The 21,786-nt window shown below is 40.4% G+C and overlaps 1 protein-coding gene across 3 annotated transcripts in view; it reads left to right on the forward strand.

Annotated features, from left to right (window-relative positions):
* Positions 1-21,786, forward strand: part of LOC147321266 (roundabout homolog 2-like) — an 83,418-nt gene that overhangs the window by 42,740 nt on the left and 18,892 nt on the right. For 2 of the 3 annotated variants that reach the window (XM_086309621.1, XM_086309623.1), the window contains 13 exons: positions 3,411-3,568; positions 3,728-3,848; positions 3,993-4,131; positions 6,572-6,708; positions 10,195-10,206; positions 10,703-10,827; positions 12,563-12,734; positions 15,002-15,207; positions 17,210-17,291; positions 17,409-17,574; positions 18,114-18,280; positions 18,377-18,498; positions 20,012-20,243. In XM_086309621.1, the coding sequence (XP_086165747.1) occupies positions 3,411-3,568; positions 3,728-3,848; positions 3,993-4,131; positions 6,572-6,708; positions 10,195-10,206; positions 10,703-10,827; positions 12,563-12,734; positions 15,002-15,207; positions 17,210-17,291; positions 17,409-17,574; positions 18,114-18,280; positions 18,377-18,498; positions 20,012-20,243 (1,839 nt within the window). The remainder of the gene's footprint in view (positions 1-3,410; positions 3,569-3,727; positions 3,849-3,992; positions 4,132-6,571; positions 6,709-10,194; positions 10,207-10,702; positions 10,828-12,562; positions 12,735-15,001; positions 15,208-17,209; positions 17,292-17,408; positions 17,575-18,113; positions 18,281-18,376; positions 18,499-20,011; positions 20,244-21,786) is intronic. The other variant, XM_086309622.1, reaches the window with a different exon arrangement.

Below are 21,786 nucleotides of genomic sequence, written 5' to 3' on the forward strand. Positions count from 1 at the left end.
ATGTTCAAGCAGAAGCCTAGGCCCAGTAGAGTCTTTTATTATTTCCTGGAGAGTATTATCAAGTGTGTATTAGTTAGAAGGGTGTTTAGTGTTACTGTTTAGATGTATTAATATATTTATTTGAATGATATTTACTTGCATTTGGGGAATTGTCAATATAGATAGACGTTGTAAATTGCTTTGGAAGTGCTTTTTATGTGGATATTGAGCATTTTTGTGTGTGTGCAAGAAACTCTTTCTTTATCTGGTATGCACCAGATAGGATTAAAGTAGAGTAGAGATTATGTTAGTTGCATTTTGAATTGGTGTCTGGCTAGAGGGTTTGGCTAGAAATATGTTTTCTTGTGTTTTTTGGAAGAAGAAATAAATGTGCTTCATATTTCAAAACTCCTCTTGGACTTGTGACCTCCACATTTCGGCTCTTGGCTGCTCGACCAAGCTCACACTGAGACAGGGAGAATTTGGTACTTTAGATTTAGATACTGTATAGCTGCAAGTGGCTGATAATGGATTAGTATCTGACACCAGACATCATGCCTAGAATATGTTTCTTTTTTATGGTATTGCCAGCATAGTGTGACAGTTATAAACTCCACCATTACATTAAACCAGCAACCTTTGTTTAAGACAGACTGCCTTTTCCCCTGACTTACTTCTTGTAATTGGGTTTTCACTTCATCTTCAACTAACTGGTTTTCCAGTTATTCCTGTGTGTTTCACGGTCTCTTGGGACAAGCTGTTAGAGAAGCATCTCTGATGTGACAACACAAAAACAGGAAAGCAGTTGTGTGACTGGATGAGTGCAGTGTTGCCTTCATGGAATGGGTCAGTAAGCGTATAGTACAACGTGACAGCCAGCTAGGCATATGTCTGTGCCAAAGTAGTGTCTGCGACTGAGGCTCGTTTACTCTAGCTACTGGATGTGATTGACAGTTAGGCCAAAGGGCTGTTGGCTCCTTCCTGATTTGCTTTTTCACTAGAGGTGTCCTCTGGGACTTGGAATTCATGTTACAGTATATCAGCAGAATAGCTTATGGCAGTAATGTGGATGAAAAGCAAACACAGGCTATCATCTAGTGTGGGATATGATAAAGTGCTCTAGTTTTTCATTAATTCATCTCACTGAAAATTAGAAACAGCAGAATTTTATTAAACAACAGACAGTTATTTAATTTGAAAACTTCCCTTTATTCATTTATTTATTTTTAATTTTGTAAATCATCATTGTTGCCATACAGCACACTTTGTAATTTAAAACAGGCCTAGAGCAAGACTTGTTAAAAAAATAAATAAATAAAAGACGTCAAAAGCTGTTAATGTAAAGAGGCAACAGCTCATTGCATGAACCAGATCATGATATCTATTTTTAACTGTTATTTCAGTGATGGCTTACAGTACAGTCAATCCTGTGGTTAGTTAAAAAAAACAACTAGTTTTAAAAATGATATGTGGAAAACAACTGTGACAGAAGTGGGGAGTTTTTGAAGCATTAACCTTTAACTTAGCAGCGGCTATCACATACATCTGTTCAAAATGCATGGTTTTTACAGGGACTGCTTGACAATCCTTGATGTTTCGGATCCTTTGAACACACAAAATCAAGAGCAGATATCCCTGCCGTGGGTAAATTAAAATGTTGACAAGAAAGGAAGAAAGGAGAATGTGCTCATGAATGGCATTCTAATGAACTACAGCTCCCTAGACAGAAAATTAGAATAAACAAGGCATATTTTTTTAACCACCATACTTCATCGAGGTGTCATAGCATATCATGTCAGTGTATAACTTCAGGTATAACGTGAGCATCTCTGTTAAAGATGTTGTTTTGAAACAAATTTTTATCCTTAGTTCTAAATCTGGCCTTGTTCCTGCTCCTGTGTTTTTTCATAGACATCCACCAACAGAGTCTGATCTAATTGGTATCCCCACTCACTATTTGCACTACCTCTCCTAACTCCTATATGCAGTGTTTCAACTTCTTTTTAATAAACCAAAGTTTGACCCTGTGTCTGCTGAAAAATTCAGGCCCATTACCAACCGTTGTTGTCATCCAAGGTCTCAGAAAGAGAAAAAATAAATAAATATTTTATGTCAAGAAATATTACAGGAAATGAATGTATGAATGTAATGAATTTCATAAAACATTGAAAATCATCGATTTTGTATAAGAAAATGTTCAATAACTGTTTGAATTATTTAAGAGTCCGCTGTGCAGCCTTTGATGCAGCTCGGTAGTGTTTTAAAGTAAACACAATAATGAATTGGAGAGTGACTATTTTCAATCATCTCAAGGTGCCTGATTTCACCATAGCCATAACACACCGACGCCTAATATCATTTTGAACCATAGTATCCATTTTCATGAACTTTCATTAGCAAGTGAGTAAATAGTAAGTTCTGGCTATTAAACTTATGAAGAGAGTTATTCATGTTTTTACTGGGCTGCTTTTGGAGTATTCAAAATTCACAGAATATGAATTTTAATGAATTAGGGACCCAGTGAATTTCAGGCCAGTGTGTACTTTACTATCAAAGTTTTCTAGAAAAATTAGTAGTTTTAAAGTGCTGGGATAATTCATGGTACCCTGAGATTGAACCTGCTGAGTGTGTTTAGTTCGAGGAGGATACTGTGGTGTCCAGCACTAGCCCATTAGCTGTGGAGCCTTGCATCCCGTAGGCTGTAGGTGACCTCATGGAATCAGGGTTGTTTTGTGTAGATTCTACTCAAAGGATAACATTGCATTGTAGCAAGATGATCAAAGTTTTTCACCTCACCCAATCAGGTATTTCAATGTTGACCTGATCATTGCTAGTATAGAGTCACATAGGCTGATGTCTATGTCCGTATGCCAATGTCTTTTGTGCACTTACCAGAGTGTAGCTCACTTGCTTTTATCAGGTACTTTTACACTGAGTGATTCAGCCTCAAGTAGTCAGACTTATTACAGTTTAAATTTTTAATGCATGATCATTTACTTTACTTCTTATCTAGACTTGCCTGTTTGTGTGTCTTTAATAGTTGTGCTTTGCTTTCATGTCTCTTTCTGTGTTTTGGTGTGTCTTTCCTTTGCACATTGTACCGCTAACCCCACCTAGATATATACATGGTGTTGCATTTATCTGCAGAGCCCATACATTCAGTATGCCCTCAGAGTGATGACTGTATTATCGGAGACAGATGGGCGATTGTCTCCTGCGACAGTCTACTTGACAGAATTATCTTTGAACTCTTAAATTACAAAAAAAAGGTCATAGAGTTCTGTTAGCCTGTGGCAGCTCAATCTTAAAGGTAATTTTTGGTTCACATAATGGAACAGCTGAACTTGAATGAAAATTTAAACTAGTGACCTGAAGTAGATTTTCTTAAAGAAATGGTAATGACCCTTGCTCTCTTTTTTTATATTTCTAAGTGTTGCGTGATGACTTCAGGCAGAATCCACAGGACGTGGTTGTGGCAGTTGGAGAGACTGCCAGTTTTGAGTGTCAGCCGCCACGTGGGCATCCGGAACCAACCACCTTCTGGAGGAAAGATAAAACTCGTCTTGACCTCAAGGACGACAGGATCACAGTAGGTTAATTCCCTTAGGGAGGGGACTCCTTTGCTGCTTCAGGACCTATACACTAAATCACATACTCAGCTACTCACATTAACCCGGAACTGTCACGGGGGTAAAGGACTTTGTATTGAACCGGTTCATTCTAGTTACAGGTGCCTTTTCTTCCTCAGGTCCGTGGAGGAAAGCTGACCATCTCAAATACCAAGAAGAGTGATTCAGGGATTTATGTCTGCGCGGCAGCCAACATGGTTGGGGAGAGAGATAGTGAAAAAGCTCAGCTCTCAGTTTTTGGTAAGAAGTCTGACACGCACATATGCTCGGTTCAGAAAATAATAGATCATAGCTTTTTTTTTTTTTTTTTTGCCACCTACATCATTTAACCAGTATATCAAAAGTAAATTTCGCCTCTGTATTATCTTTCCTGCCGACATCCAGAAAGACCAGTGTTTGTGCAACGGCCAGTGAACCAGGTGGTCTTAGTTGACGAGAGCGTAGAGTTCAGGTGTCAAGTCCATGGTGACCCGCCGCCTGTGCTGCGATGGAAAAAAGAGGATGTGGATATTACTCGTGGCAGGTGAGGACTGTGACTGAATGTGTTTAGTGCACGTCTGTGTGCCATGTGCGCGTTCGTGTTTGTGTGAATGTGTACCGATGCTAAAACGATAATAGATAAATGTTTGAGGAGAGCTAATGAGTCCCATCAGGAAAAGAAGTTTTAACATACTGTATTACTCATGGGAGACTTTAATTAGTCTGTCAAAAAATTATTTATTAGCTGCAGAGAATCTCATTTTTTTGCTGTTTGAACTCCTCGGCCAAAAAGCACATGAATGTCTGTCCTTTTGTTCTTTTTACTAATGCCAGCTTTGTACAATTCAATTGTGGCACAAAAGGCACTAAAAGAGATGGAAACACAATAGGATCCTATATACTGTCTATAGTATAAAGGAAAAAAACTACAATAGCCTAGTAACTGGATATTCAGCTGTAATGGTGTTTATTTAATCATGTCATGTTTTAATCCAGTTTATGGTAATTTTGCAATGGATTGCATTATAATATGTAGTGTTCCTGCGATTTGTTCCACACATTTAGATCACATCATATGCATATGCGTGTATCACATAGGAGTATTCATTTTAAAAAGTTATTATTAGCCTATCATTGTTTGTCTTGTGCTTTATATGCTTTAAATATATGATCTCTGTATAGAAACAGTGTGATTCAGTCACTACATTTCTCTAACTGAAGTTTGAAGTCTGAAGACTGATAAATTGTCATTGTCTGAAGTATGTAACTTACATCAGCTCGTCATTTCAGGCATTTTTCAAGGACTTTACAAGTTGTGATATGAATCAGATTTTTATCACAAACTGTAACAGACAATTACATTTAATTAAATTTAAAAAAAAAACAACCATGGCAAGCATTCTGTCTAAACTATTTCATTATAAATATTATCAGCCTATCAGCGAGTACAGCTCTAGGTACACTGCAATTATGCTAATTGCAACAGCAGTCTATAGTTATGACTGTTTAACTAGTTTATTTGTTTCTCTGAACTGCTTCTGAGATTCAATTTTGCAGCTGTAATGCAAAAATAATTATAGTTTTTGTTCTTGGAGATGTTTTCAATTACTTTTGGAGCTGCTTCGAAATTAATCAGCTATATTAGTTAATTAAAGCATTGAAGGGTATGTTTTCCTTAGCTGAAACATAGTAGTTCATCTTTTTTATACAAAAATGTGATTATTCATGTCGAAATGAATGCTGTTTAATGGCTTTATTTTTAAAAAGAAATAAACATGGTGTAAGCCATTAACACGCTATAAAGTGCCTCTGTGTTAGATTATATTTTGAGTTAGACTATAACAACTGATTGCCGCCCTATGTCTGGCAGTCTGTCTGCTTACCTATGTTATGCCCTGTACCTCAGTACCCCCTGACTCCAGAAACATGTCCTACTTTCAGGCCTACCTCGCCTCACTTCCCTCCTTCAACTTCTTTCATTCTTTTCCGAAACCCACCAGCCTCTTGGGAAGTCTGTATCTGGGTCAGGGATGTGCTGTGAATGGAGTCCTCACCAGACTCTGGACAGACCCCACAACTCCCATCGATATTCCGCCCACACCCTTTGGAAGAGCTATTTCTGATGTGACTTTTTCTCACCCCTTGTGCCATTTCTCTGCTCGACTTGTCTCCCATCTTTGAATCAGTATGGCTGGCTAGACAATTTCACAGGATCGCTCACGCCAAAAGGGACCCGAGAGAGGGAGAGCCCGACTCCTTGCTCCTTTACTCATTCTGTCTGTAGCCCCTATGAGGCACTTATCTAAACTCTGGTAGCTTAGATGTTTCTCTCACTCTAACTTCAGTGATGCTGACTTACAGTATGCTGCACTGGTGGATACACACTGATGCATGGAACATCTCTATGAATTAGTCATTTCTTACTGCTCAGCTCATTCATCATACTCTGTTTGTCAGACTATGCCACTCCCTTATTCTCAGACTGTTTGTCTATCTCTTCCTCTCTCTCTCGCTCTCTCCCTCTGCCTTTCTGTCTTTTTTCATTGCTCTCTTCCACACTCATACACTTAGACACACACACACACGTAAGTATACTGCACAGCCCACACCACAGTGGGTGGTTCGTCATTATAAATATTGAAAAAGTGGAACAGTCAGGGTTCCAGCTGAAAGCACCTTTCATTTTGCCATGCATTCATCGCAATATAATTACTTCCCTTTTTCTAGCACTGTAGAAATTGCCTTAGAAAGTCTGCCTGTAATGTATCAAAAAAAAGGACACAACCCTTTTAAAGCTTCCATCTAAAACATCACACGGTAGTTTATACAACAGCAATTTGATATCATTGTTTGTTTGTTGTTTTTACACTACACTTTAAACGTGAGATTTTTAATTTGCATATAACCGTTATCATGCTTCCAGCTTTATTAAATCAGCTGGGAATGTTACTTGACTTGCTGTCACTGTTCCTCTCTGTCACCAGGTATGACATTAGATATGAAAAAGACGACTTCCTTTTGAGGATAAAGAAAGCATCAGTGATTGATCAGGGAACCTTCACGTGCCTCGCAGAGAACCGTGTGGGTAAAGCGGAGGCCTCCGCCTATCTGACTATCAGAGGTGGGTAACTGGTTGTGGACTCACACTTGGCAAAGCTCATAACCCATCCCTAATATTTTTTTTTTTGTATCTCCCAAAGCAGGCCACAGGACAATCAGTCCTTTATTGCCCACTTTATGAGCATTATTGCCCCCCTGCTGAAAGGCTAGGCCTGGCCTCAGCTTTTCTTTCATACAGTGGGCTGATGTAGTTGATTGCTCTAGATCTCCAGCTAGGCGCCAGATATGAACAATCTTACCAGCTTTAAGTGAACTTTTATGACCTCTCCTGGGGGGCTAATTCTCCATCCAGCCACTCACTCCATATTTACACCTTATCAGTGGGAAGAAGCTGTTTCATCTTTGAAAAGCTCAAGCAAAAATTAAGCCAAATTCAGACCAATAACATTATCTCCGTTTTTCGTTTTTCTCTTTCCTTCTTTTTTTATGCATGAAAAAACATTGTTGACAGAGCTAAAAGGGGATACTCATTTGCATACACTCCACATATTTGTTCCTGGACTCTACTGATGTAGCTTCACGTGACTCAAACATCAAAATAATCCTTATTTTTCTTGTACTTGTCCTTGGTGTATTTTCTCCGCTGCCTAAAATGAGTTGGTTTAGCTCTCCTTCCTTCACTTTAAGCCAACTTTCTTTTTTTTTGTGTGTGTCCCGTTTGGATCTTTAGCCATCAGAATTGTTGTCTTAAGGCCAAGAAAGATGCCAAGCGGATTTATTTTACCAAGTGGATCATCATGGCCTTGCCATATTGGTCCATTTGATTGACCTTTATTATAATTATGAATTTATTTTATTTTCAGTTGCTACAAACGGGACAGACATGACTGGGGGATAGGACAGGGAGAAAGAATGAAAGAAAGAGAGGGAGAGAAAGAAAACCAAAGGGGAGAAGAGACGGTGAGAAGGGGGGGAAGAAAGAAAGAAAAAAAAAAAAAAAAAAAACCAAAACACCTGGGTCACCTGTATGGAGAAAAAAAACAGAAGAGAAAGCAAACAACAAAGAGCAACATAATAAAAAAAACGGCACCATCACAATAAACTAGCTAGCAGTAGATAACAGTAGATACTAAATAATAAACGATATTGTGCAGCACGCAAGATAGACAGCGCACAATGTGCTTTGAGGCAGCAGCCAAGAAAGCTGTAGTCCGCGTCTGTGAACACCTGTGTGTACACCTGTGTGCATACCTGTGTGGATCAGCATGCTTGCTTTCCAAAGGTTTCTCCATGTAACGATCTGCTAGGGAGTGTGGGGAGCCACAGCCCCTTCCTCCAGGGTATGAAGCAGGTATGGAGGAGATCAAAACTCCAGACATTCAGAGGCCCCCAGAACACAAGAGACCAAGGAAGACCAACAGAGGGGCAGCCGCGCCACTGTCCCAGTAAGAGCTGAGGAGAGTCCCAGATGAGGGCTCACTCACCAGCCGCGGAGCAGAAGCCAGGGGGAGTTGCAGTGACGCGCCCGTGAGCTCCGCCGGCAGCCAGCTGTGCCTGAGTGACCGAGCCCCAGGCCGAGAGGCCGGGGCACCCCACCTCCGAAGTGGCCCGAGCGAGCCCCAGGCTCCAGGCCCCGATAAGCGGCCGCCAAGGAGTGAGCCGGTGTGTACCCGGACGCCCACCCCCAGACACAAAGAACCACCAACGCACCGACACCTGAGGGAGTCCGCCACTGGCAGGGGAAGTGGTGGTGGGTGGAGATAGGCCTCCAAACCTTGGAGGGCCTGAGATGTCCCCAGAGAGGTGGCGCCTGACACCCAACCTGACATATAGACACAGACATACAGGCACACACAGATACAAACATCCATTCCCACCCTCATGCTCTCATATGCACTTACTCCACACTCAACCAACATGAAGACAGACATAAAGAGATGCTGTACACACAATCACACTCCCCAAGCGTACTCTACGAACCGGGTCTAGGTACCCTTGCCCCTGGAGGGGAGAACTGCACCCAGACCCAGGTGGTGTTACCCTTTTCCCTGCGGTGGGGAGAGGCAGACCGCCCCGACTCCGCAGCAGCAGGGAGGCCCCACACTCCGGACCGCAGTCGGACGGCCAACTCCTCCTAGCCCCCCCGCTCCAGCAGGCCGCAGAGAACGGGGGTGAGAGAAGACTCCAAACCTCCCTCCACCCGCTCATTGTAGTGTTGATGCATGTGTGTTCTAAGGTGCATTTAAAACCCAGGAGGGCATGGAGCTACCTGCCAGAGAGCAGCAGGTAAGCGCATAGTCCCTCTTGCTAGACCTCAATGTCTACGTGTATTCAAAATTGAGAGGTGGGCAACGACGCCAGGGGTGAGGTGTACACCCTGATGGTAATTTGGACTCCGTGTATCGTGCCCACCCCCAAGATCCTATATGTATGTGTAATGAGAGTGTGAGTAATGTGAAGGTCTAAGTTGTGGGATAAAATTGAGGCAGAGGCAGCCAGAAGGGGACAGAGGGGGGGGTAGCCTCCTCTGCACCCCTACTCCAAGGCCCTGCATGTGTGGGTGGTTGTGGTGGAGCGGGAAAAGGGAGGCAGCTGGAGATGGGGAGGGAAGGAAGGGAGGGGCAGGTGACCCCTCCCTGGGGCCAGCTCCCCCGCTGACCCCAGTAGGCACTCCCATACTCCGCAACCCGTCAGGGAAAGGGGGCCCAGGCCCATCCAGATCGGGGCCCAGCGCAGCAGCGCCCCCCGGCCCCACAGCCAACTTTCTTAACGAAACATAACCAAAAAGGTTTGAATGGAAGGCGGATGCTGTGTCCACAACCAGACCTGTGTGTCTGAATTAACCATATTAAGATTATCTGCGCTAAATGACATCACACAAAAAAAGCCTAAAAACAAACAGTTATGGAGGTCTAAAGTCTGAATTATGGATTCAAAAGGATTACATTACCTCAGCACATATTCTGACCTTCTTATTTTAAACTTTGGACATGTTAAATGTCAGCTGACACTTTGATGATAGAACAGACTGTATGTATGACAGAAGAAAGGAAACCAAGTGCAGCTTATTTTGAATCACCTAAAATTATCTTCTTAATTATCTTAACTTCTTAACAACAAATGCATAGAAAACACAGCATAATGTACACAACATATCTCATCTTTAATCAGCCCGCTCTCATCAATGATCCATTTCATTTACATGACTTTTAATCTACCAACAGATCTATTAAGTTTGCAAGTCTGTTAGTCTTAAAGCTGATAAATCATTAGCGATATAACTGTTCAGCAGTTTTTTGCCATCAGTTTCTTATCTCACAAACACCAACAAGGTACTATTTCCTTAAGGTCCACGTCATCACCTGCTTTGGTGACTGATTTTTACCCTCCCTGTCCCTGAGTTTCATGGATGGAAACCCAACTCCATCTCATTCATCTCTGATTTTCATTAATTTCTTTTTTTTTTCTGTCCCTCTGTTCTACTCCTCTGCTTTCCTTCTCTCTGTGTTGTGTGTAAATCTCACTCACACCATTGTTGTGTCATCAGCTCGCCCCGTTGGTAAGTAAGAGCTGATCCCATTGTGCATGCGCTGCTCTTTGTTTTTAATCACACACCTGTTCAGTATGCATGTACCGTTGTGGCATTCCACAAACGCAACCATCAAACTAATTTTAGACATGCATATATAGGTTGTTTTAGTCAACCACTGATTTATTCCCGCAGTCCTTAAATTTACCACGTCACTTTAAAAAGAAATAAAAGGAGTTACAGATATGTGAGATGTGCCTTATTTAGAAAAAAATGAAGATATATGGGCACTCTAATGAGTTATTATTAAATATTCTGATACTTTGGCAGCTGGATTTAGCTCATTTTAGCTGTATAGCTTTTCAGTGAGTAAAACCCAGTGCATGAATCCCTTTAATTAGCAGCTGGACATTCAGTTTATGGATTTTACTTTGAAAGTTTAACTGGAGTCCTGTTAAAAACACAATCAGAATTCTGTAAAATTGCTTTGCAGTTGTTTTATGTTTTCTTTTGCCTTTAAACTCAGAGGCACCTCAGTTTGTGGTGCGTCCCCGTGACCAAATAGTCGCTCAAGGACGAACAGCAACCTTTCCCTGTGAGACCAGAGGAAAACCTCAACCCACAGTCTTCTGGCAAAGAGAAGGGAGCCAGGTAAGGATAAAGACTGTGATTTGAACGATATGTACTTATTTTTATTTTTTAGTAGGGTGGTGTGCGTGTCTCTTTTAGGCTTGCATTCCTATACAGGCATCGATTCCACAGCTATCATAATAATTTTTCAAAAAATGGTCAAAATCTGACTACATGGAACAAGCCAATGGAAAGCAGTGCGGTTCTGTTCCACACGCATATAATGAAGTGGTCATTTATCATCAATCTACACTGGTCTGACTAGCCAATTCACTTAGCAAGAGACAATGTCATGTACTGCATTAGAGTCATTAGACATAATGAAAGCAGGCTAATGTCCTTTCCTGCCCATCAGCTTGTCTGCCTAGGGTGCAGAAATGGACAACGCTGATGCCTCAGTTTTATGACCATGACTTCAGGTTATCACAGTAGAATTAGCACTCTTGTGGTAAACAGCTATTCAGACCTTGTAGGAAAGAGACATTGACCCACTTTTCTAACCGAATTGTACACAGGGGAGTGAATATTCAAGTATATTGAAAGCATGTGTTGATGTTGTTTTGGTCTGAAGAATCATTTTGAAATAATTAATAATAACTATAACTATCAGGAATAGTGCGTATCATCATATTCGACCACTGGGGAGCTAAACACATGACCCGAGCATTGTCAGAACACTCACTCAGTCCACTTAATTACATGAACATGATTAGCTGCTCTTTAACACAGATATCTAATCTAATCATGTCAACAACTCAATGCATTTAGCCTTGTAGACATGGTCAAGATGACCTGCTGAAGTTCAAGCCAGGCTTAAGAATGGGGAAGAAATTAGATTTAAGTGACTTTGGCATGGTTCTTGGTGCCAGACAGGCTGGAATAGCAACAACACCCTGATCTATTGGGATTTTCTTACACAACTGTCTCTAGGATTTACAGAGAATGATCCAAAAATATCCAAAGAGTGGCAGTTCTTTGAGAAAAAAATGCCTTGTTGATGTTAGAGGTCAGAGTAGAATAGCCAGACCTCTCCCAGCTGACAAGGAAGGCAACAGTTAGTCAGATAAGGTTGTTTTGTTACAATTGTTGCAATTATACAGAAGAGCATCACTGAATGCACAACATTTTGAATCTTGAAGCAGGGTATAGCAGCAGAAGACCACATCAGAGAAATGCAAAACTGAGGCTACAATTTTCACGGGCTCAACATAGTACAATTTTGGATAACACTGGAATTCCATTGTCTGGTCTAATGAGTGTGAATTTCTGCCTGGACAGCTAGCTTGTATGGTCAGAATTTGGCATAAAAAACATAAAAGCAGGATCCATCCTGCCTTGGCTAAGTAACTCAGGCTGCAGGTGTAATGGTGTGTGAGGTATGCTCTTGACAAACACCGGGGCACTAAGTACCAATTGAACATTGTTTAAATGTCACAGCCTACCTGAGTCTGCTCGCTGACCATGTCGACCCTTTATGACCACAGTATACCCATCTTCTGATAGCTGCCTCCAGCAGGATGCTGGAACATTAAACATAGTTCACTGTACTCAAATGGCATCCACAGTAACAAGATCTCAATCCAACAGAGCTCTTTTGCAGTGTGGTTTAACAGGAGATTTGTGTCATGGATGTGGAGCTGACAAATCTACATCAACTGTGTGATGCTATCGTGTTAATATGAACCAAACCTTTGTGCTACTAAACAAGTACATCATCTAGTGTATTTACATTTCTCCCCACTGTCCCTCCCAATAGGATCTTCTTTTCCCCAGTCAGCAAGCACAAGGAGACAGCCGAGTGTCTGTGTCTGTGAATGGAGAGTTGACCATCTCTCCTGTACAGCGCTCAGATGCGGGGTACTACATCTGCCAAGCCCTCACTGTGGCCGGAAGCATCATGGCCAAGGCCCAGCTTGAAGTAGCAGACGGTAAGACGAGAGTAGATATAGCAGACACCATCCTCACAGAGAGAGAAAATGTTTACCTATGAAGGAAAATAACACTTATCGAGTTATGCAATTTATATATACACAGTTCAGCTGGATTAAAGAGCAAATAGGATAAAAGAAAGATGAGAGATGTTAAAGAAAACTTTGCTTCCTGAAGTTACAGTGATTTTGCAATGTTGTGCAAAGTATATCAGCATAATAACATTGTGCATAACTTAAGAGTCTCATCAATGTTTATTATTTTGATGGGGCACATATAGCTTATAACATTACTCAAACACTGAACACCACTGTATCAAAGATAATTTATCTGCCCACATTTACTGGCAAAGATACATCTGTATCTTCTAAAAGCCAGCCACTGATAATGAACCTTTCCATATGCACCTTACTTTTTTAAAGACTGAAAACATGTAAAATAAAACGATCTACTTCATGGAGAGATGCAATGCTTCTTTTTCTTTTGACAAAGCTTTAATGTCAGCATTAAGTGCTGAGCTGCTGCCAGCTGGGAGCTGTTAATGCCCTTCTCCCCATTTGTTTCTTGGCTTTTTCTCCCACACATTATTAAATTAGCATCTGTTGAAGTGTTTTTTTGGAGAGCAAATGACTTCTGTTCTGTCACTCAGAGGAGATGGATAAATATCAAAATGTAAGGTGTAGAGCGCAAGGGATAGGATAAATTCCTTTGACTTATGGCTGAAAACAAAGATGGATAGAGTTGGCGTGACGCCTGGGATGTTTGGAAGCTTGAATTGTATCGTTTTGTAGCATGCACTAAGCTTGTAAGATCAGCTGCCATACTGTATGTGTCCACTAGATTAGGATTTTCTGAAGTGCTGGTTTCTCTAATATGCCATAAATGTGTGAGTGTAAAAGTACTTTATAACTATGTAAGTATAGCTATAACTTTAGCTATTTTTTTAGCTGTGATGTTTGATTGAAGAGTACCAACCTGGACCAGCAGTGTAGAAATTGATATTCTTATGCATAATCAGTAATTAGTGTTTTGATACAGTTCAATAAGTAGCAGCAGGGACTAATACTGGAGAGTGTTCTCTTGCATCCCTGTAACAACCTTGGAAAGCAGTATTGTAATTTTTACTTTTGTCACCAAGGTTTGTGAGTATGATTGCATTTTTCACAGAGCAGACTAAATCAGGAACAGCAATATCATATTTTTGTTTATACCGTAATCACTTGGGATAATGAGAGCGTGCTCTATAGCAAATGTAATATTAGAAAAAGTTTGCTAGAGCATCTTTTGTTAGATAATACATAAACTAATTTTGTGTTGAACTAGAAAAAGTAATAATGGCATCTTCCCATTTATTTAATGTTCACATTTACATCTAAGTTAAACCTTAATATATACTTTCCAACAACACAACGTGATAATATTGCCATATATGTGCAAACAATTTAGCTCTCTGAAAATCACATGCGGTTCTGCTTACTGTACACTATGCTGCGCCTAGTTGTACCTGATTTTTCTGTTATTCTGCTTGAGTTGCTGTATTGCTCATTGTCCTGAAGGAGGTGTGATGAAAGATAAGGCAGGGAGAGTCTGCTGTAAACACTTGTGTGAATGGAGACAGCCCTGATAACAGTGGAGAGCAGCAGTGAGGAAATTGGAAGCGAGGGATAGTTACAAGGCCTAGAGAGATTCAACACTACTGTTTGAGAGTGCAGAGGCTGTTTTCTGGATGATATAACATGCTCTAAAAAGCTTTAAAATAGTTGTATTGTTGTTCTGCTTGGCATGCTAATTCTGAGTTTGGTTCATGTGTGTTTGTGGGGGACTTGCCAAAAGGGTGGAGATAGAGCCATGAGTCAAAGTGGAAAGAGAGAGGACAGGCATGAATGTGCTGAAAGGTGTTATAAAGAAGGTATGGTAATTAGCACCACGGGTGAAGCATCGTTAATCCTCACCTAGTAATTAAAACTCAAAGGTGTGATGCAGTGCCATGAACACTCCGCCCTACTGTGGAAAAGCCTCACAAAACAGTCAGTTCCTCTCACAACAAATCCACCAGATTGAACCCTAACATCTCGGGCATGCAACCACAAATATAATTATTGCAATCACAAATTAACACCTTGTGATAAGGTCATGTATTTTTTCCCACAAATCTGATAACTCCAAGAAAACAGTTGCATGTTTCTTGCCAAGACTATGACATTCAAATTACAATGTTAGGAAAGCATTCAAATAATAACACCGGATTCTTGATTGTTATACTCAGCCCTGAAGGACCGCCCACCACCGATCATCCGGCAGGGCCCATCCAACCAAACTCAGGCTTTGGGAGGCATGTCCCTACTCAGGTGTCAGGCGTCTGGGGACCCAGAGCCTACAATCACTTGGCGGAAGAATGGAGCCAACCTGCTTGGAAAGGACACAAGGTTTTCCCTTCTGGAACATGGCAGCCTTCAGATCCACAGTACCAGGGTGGGTTATGTTGAAGTAGCGAGCGATACCTTGTATCTGTAATATGTACTGTAGTTTCTTCTGGGGACAGTGGCCTACTAACCACCAAAGAATAGCTCTAATTGCTAATTTAATTGTTTTCCCCATAACTTTGCTTTAAAAAATGATTGAAGTCCAGTTGGAAGAAGTTGATGGGTTAACCATAGATCACTGGTTTCTGGACTCTTATTTTAAAGGCATTTTCTCTTATATTATTGGAAAGAGTAGCAACTGATCTGCCACAAAATAGTGGTGAATCATGCTCAACTTAAGTGTTCGTTGAACTCTAAATGAAATTTGTGATTCAGAAGTAAGACATACTTGCTGAGTGAAAAGTTGTATTTTTTCTTTTTCTAGACTTCTAGATAATTAATCTTGTTTCTAACAAATTACGTTTCTCCATGCCTGTCATTAGAAAGAATTGAGTTTTAGGAGACTCTTCACTGACATCACTTTCCAGTTACATCTAACTTTTCTGCTCAGTCTGTAGATGTTTAAAGCATATAGAGTAGTGTTTCTTTTTTCTTTTTCTTTTTTGTTTTTTAAGTGCTGGCTGGGCTCCTGGCATTCAATCCATCTTTGTTGCCAGTCAGCTGTTTTCCTAGGTTTTAGTTGTTCACTTGGTTTAGTCTAATTAATTTTTTTAAAAGAGATAAACAAATTACCAAATATATGAAATGATAAACCACAATTGCAGCAAACATTCTGCCAGTTAGCATTACGTACGACCTTTATATTTCCTCATGCCAGATGTGGCAGACGGAATTGAAGTGTCCTTTGCAATAGTTCAATCAGGTCCTCAGGACTAATTAATCAAAATAAAGGACAGTTAATTAATCTTGGAGACAGTGTTTTACCACCAAAATTAAAATGCCCTTGTTATCTTCTCAGCAGGATATCAGTTGAATCTCCTGTTGATTATTGTGCCTTCAATTAATCCCACTGCACATATTTCACATTCCTCTGACCTGTAAATTATTCGTATATTTTGCAGTGAAATCTTTCTCTTTTGGTGAGAAGGACATTGAAGTGAATGTGAATGCAGTTCATAAACACATCAAAGGAAAACAACATATTTAGTCTATGGGGCTTTTGTTTGTTTTTGCATGTGTAGCTTTCACACCCTGCATTGCGTGTGAAAGAATAAAGAGGAATCTACGTACCTGATAAATGATGTCAGCTTTAATGCATTACAGATGAACAGGTACAGTCAGGTTGCTGTTAAATGATGAATAGTGAGTATAGATTTTTGTTAGTTTTTGAAGTCTTTTATATAGTCTGAATTCAGAAGTGTGAAGGGGGTAATAAAATGGAGAATCTCCAATATACGCTGTACTGTCACAATGTCAAAGTGCTCCTCACTCGTGTACTTTCTCTCGAGAGATAACATAGTTGTCAGTCTCTCCTAAAGCATTGCCAATATGAAATTGGTTGTCATATCTACTATTTCCTGTGTCAGCACTAGTGATGATAATGTCGATGGCTTTTGGAATGGCGGGTGACCATTACTGGAGCAAATCAATTAAGAAAATTAATGTAAGCTTTCACTGGGATCTCTCTTTTTTTTTTTTTTCATTGGCCAGCATTAAAGTTCCCTCTCATCCACTCTCCGGCTTTTCTCGAGCCAAATGCAGGCCAGTGGAGGTTAATGCATTTTTACTGTACTAGTAGGTGCAAAGCCCAGAGTGACGTAAGAGCTTCTGGAAACCATCTGGGATCAGAGTTGGATTCAGCTGTACAAAGCAACAGAGTACACTCGAAAAGCTGTATTATGATGCAGATGAGCAGAAAATGTTTGTTAGTTTAATAGACACAGTGTCTGCAATCATTATTATTATTTTTTATCATTAGTTACTGTTTTTTAGTGAAAAAAACCCAAAAGAATTTGGTTTCTGTTGCAGTTTTGAAATCTGCCCAGTTCTTGTAGAGTTCAGATGAAATGGGAGCTTGAATTAACTTGAAATTTAAATTGTGTTTTTCTTAGCTGTCTGACTCAGGGCTGTATACCTGCGTTGCTACCAGCTCCAGTGGAGAAACATCGTGGAGTGCCTACTTGGATGTCAGAGGTCTGCTTCAGTAGAAATGATTCACATGTTTTATGCATATCACTTATAACATGGCTTGCATTTGTTTTGTTTTTGTGTGGGTTTTTTGCTTTAATTGTGTCTGTCTTGTTTCCTTAGACGCTACTGACCTCGTTGACTTCATATCTCACAATTCGACCGCCCTCCCAGGGCCTCCCTCCAAACCCGAGGTTACTAATGTTACCAAGAGCAGTATCTCGTTGTCATGGAAACCGGGACCAGAGGGGGGCTCCCCAGTGTCCTCCTATGTCATTGAGGCTTTTGGGTATGTCTGCGACCTATGGCCTCGAGCAACATTTAGTGACCCCGAACTTTCATGGCAGTAACAGATGTGGGTGTTTCTGTGGGCAGTCAAGCAAGCCTGGGCAGTTTGAAGGAGAACATTCATGAGTAGCTCTTTTATTTATATATATATATATATATATATATATATATATATATATATATATATATATATATATATATATATATATATATATATATATATATAGTTAATTTCCAAGGAGTACAAAGTAGCTTGTATTTAAATGTAAATAATAACTTTATTGGTTGTTTTTAAGCAGAATATGATTAGCACACTTTTTGTGTGTATGTGTGTGTGTCTTGTGTTTGTTGGACTGACTATTCTTTCACCAAACAAAATGTTTTTCAAAGCCTTTCAATAGTTATTCTGGCGTTTCATTACTATGTGGCACATCATTTGAGCTCCCACTCTCAGCAGTACATCTAGTTACCTCAAATGAATTGTCTGGATTTCTTACATTTGAAGTTGTTCACTGCTTATTTAATTTATTCTTTTTACAGTCAGTCAGTGAGTAACAGCTGGCAGACCGTGGCAGATCATGTGAAAACCACAGAGTTCACAGTCAAAGATCTACGACCCAATACCGTCTACTTGTTCATCATCAGGGCAGTCAATGCTCAAGGGCTCGGGGATCCGAGCCCAATGTCTGAGCCCGTTCGCACTCAAGGTACAGAAATGAGAATGGATTCTAATAAATTTTTAGCGATAAGAATTCCTGTTCCCACTTACATTGCTTGTGTTTTGGTTTTTTTCTCTGTCACAGACATTAGTCCTACAGCACAGGGAGTGGACCACCGTCGTGTGCAGAAAGAGTTGGGGGATGTTGTAGTCAACATGCACAATCCTGTTGTCCTCAGCTCCACTTCAGTGCAGGTCACCTGGACTGTGAGTACCCACAACCCTTAAAAGATTTGTAAAAGTATAGCCGAAGTACCGACTGTTACCTTTGGAGCAATATAAGAAAAACAAATCTGGTCTAAGCTTGTTTGAGAACTTTATACCTGGCACGTCACTTTGTTTTGGATTAGCTGGCACACACACAGAATAAATATGAGGGGATGGATACACATTTGTAGAATGAACAGCTGCTGCTGCATCAATTTTGATTGGTGTGAAGCGATGCAGGAATCAAGACTAATGTTTCTATTCAGGACAAATACATCACCATTAGGCACTACATGTGTCACTTCTGGAAGCAGTTTGCAGTGCTTTATCTGGGAAATGTTATTTCTGTCTGTTGGCAAGGTGTCCCAGTGCCTGCTGCTGTAGGTTAATAACACACCTTGGATACATTTACTGCAGTCTGCTATTTCATGCTTGTCAGCATGACAACCGTGTACTGTCACACAGCTTTTAGACTGAGACAACTGTGTTTGTGGTGGATCTGAATAGGTTCACAGGCGTTATTTGACCTGGCTCCATTTAACAGAAGTTTTTTCAGTACCCAAACTTTATGTATTAAACAGTTGCAGCAGAATCTTTCTTAATTGTTGTATTTTGCATGTTATTTGGGAAAAACAGCATTTCCCATTTTGTTTTTTGGATTTTACTCAACTTTAATTTCAGTACTTTGTTGCTCAGAACATAAAGTTGTCAGTCACCTTTGTCTGTGTGGTAGATGAGAACTTCATTGCATACTTCTTGTTAAACTTGGATCTCCACATTTCTGGCCTATATGCACAGCTTGTGCAGGATTACATCAGACATTACATTTACTAGAAACAGTTCCACTAAGACATCAAAAATCACAAAGCAAATTTTTCCTGCCTTATGAAAAATCACATTTCTGTAAAGATAAGGGTTTGGTAGTAATGAGATTTGAGAACGTAAGAACCGGCGTGCACAAACTTCCACAAATTTGGATCAATTGTATTACTTTTTTCTATCTTTTGAAGAAAATAGGAATTTGTGTTTATTTTTTATTCATACTCCCAATAACAGTAATTCCTTTTTTAAACATAGGCAAAAAAGGAAAAAGAGATGGCTTATGGGACATTTAGATGCACAAATCATTTTGTTAAGAACATACAAGCTGAGACAACAGAGAGATAGCGAAAGAAAAGAAATAAGCCAGAAAAGAGCCACTCTTGCACTGTTTTGGTGATAATCCAGTGTGTTATTTTCCTTGTAAAAGCTTTTTCTTGCTTCTCCCCCTGTCAAGAAGTACCTGTCCTGAAAAGAACCTGGGAAAATTAAAAAAAAAACAAGAGGAAAAACATATTCTGTGCAGATATGGCAAATGCACTACTACTGTCTTTGTACGGTTTCTTGCTTCTCTTCTGCTAATTGAACTGTGTGATTAAATAAGCGGATGCTGAGTCATAGCAGTTTTTATGACACCTTCCGCACAATTACAATGCAGCGTGTCTCTCTCTTTCTCCTTCTCCTCTCTTTTCAGGTGGAGAATCCATCCAAGTTTATCCAAGGCTACCGTGTTTTGTACCGGCAAACTTCAGGGCTGCCCTCCCCAGGGCCGTGGCAGATACAGGACTTGAAGGTTGCCTCAGAGAGGGACATAACTCTCTCTGGTCTGAAGAAAGGCATTGTATATGAGATTAAAGTGCGGCCGTATTTCAATGAATTTCAGGGCGCCGACAGTGAATCCATGACAGCACGCACCATGGAAGAAGGTGAGCCACAAATTAATTCGCATTTCTGATAAAAATGTATTTCTCTGCTGACTTAATGTTCGAAAGAAGTAAGATATAGTTACTAATGCATGAGCAGGAGCTCTTGTGTAAATGTTTCTACCTACTTTCATATTTAGTTGCTCCTACTAATGGCTTCTTGGCTAGATAGGAATGGATAATGGCATTTCAAGTACACCCTCCCACATACGCACACTGCTGCAGTGCTATGTCCCCTGTGTGTGAAAGCAGGTCTCCCAGACAGCGCAGTAGGGCTCTATGACAACCCCGAGCCTCTGTGGGTTGGTGGGCAAAGAGGGCGAGCAGTAAAGCTCAACTCTCTCTCACCTCGTCTGTGCCTGCTGCCATGTCTCTGTCTAAATGTACATGATATGACCTTCCACCTCACTTACACTCACACACCAATGAGCTCTTTGTGTAATTACACTTCCTGATTTCGTCTTTCTCCTCGTGTTATTCATCGGCTATTTGAAATGTTATTAATATCAGACTTCTCTATTCATTCTCAATTCTTTGCAAACAGGAAATGATAAGAATTATCTTTGCATGCTAATGCTATAATAGAAATTATTTAATGCTGCCAATGCAAACATCACAAGAGATGAACCCCAACTTTTATGTTGGGTTTTCTGTGATCGGAGATGAAAAAGCAGATTGAAGTGAAAGAGACCACAGTGCACAAAGCCCAAAGGTAGAGAATCAGGTCATGGCTGCGACTTCATTTGCTGCATCACTCTCGTTGTGTTTTCTCATTGAATGGGCTCTTCACCCCTGGACTCAACCTGTCAGTACAGAGCTTAACTATAAGAATTCTAAGGAGCATTTGAACATTTGGTGGAAACTATCTCAGCTGTGGTGTCAAAAACACTGGCTTTAAGATGCACCAACTCAGCTGTGGAGTGAAAGATCTTAGGCAGGTGGAGTGCTGACTAAGGAGACAACTTTGAAAGAACTACAAAATTTCAATTATGCATATGAATCTTACAGGTGGAGTCACTGAATCAGTGCTACTCATTCAGGTTAAAGGATTCATGCTCTCATTGATTCTCATTAACTTTCTCTATACCTTCCAGTCAAATCACCCAATATTTATTATTTAAAGCCCCTGATGTGAAAATCCACTTTAACCTTGAATATGGTTGTGTGACAATCCCAACTAAACATCCACTCACTAGCTTTTCTTTTCACCGAAATTGCAAGCCGTTACCGGCTCATCTGAAAATGTGCTAAAAGCAATGAGAGTTACTGTCCTCTCTTTGCAAAAGATCTCCATAACAACTGAGCAAACATGATCGGGTGATACAGGCTATGGCATTAAGGTTAACACTGTTTTCAAATTTAATCAATTCCCCTGAAGGTGAGACTGCATTTTGGACTTCAAGAGTAAAAAAAAGTGAATGCACTGTATCATCATTCATTTACAGCGGCTACATATGTTGCCTGTGGGTGAACAAGACAATATCTTCACTTACTTCTTTGCATCATTCAGGTGTTGCCTCATTTGAATGGTGTGGAACTTGGCTTG

Source organism: Aulonocara sp. 'chitande type north' Nkhata Bay, linkage group LG10, assembly GCF_057382095.1.
Source record: "Aulonocara sp. 'chitande type north' Nkhata Bay isolate Kocher_YH1m ecotype deep benthic linkage group LG10, A_spYH_male_GT1.1, whole genome shotgun sequence".
In the NCBI taxonomy this organism is placed as follows: Eukaryota; Metazoa; Chordata; class Actinopteri; order Cichliformes; family Cichlidae; genus Aulonocara; species Aulonocara sp. 'chitande type north' Nkhata Bay.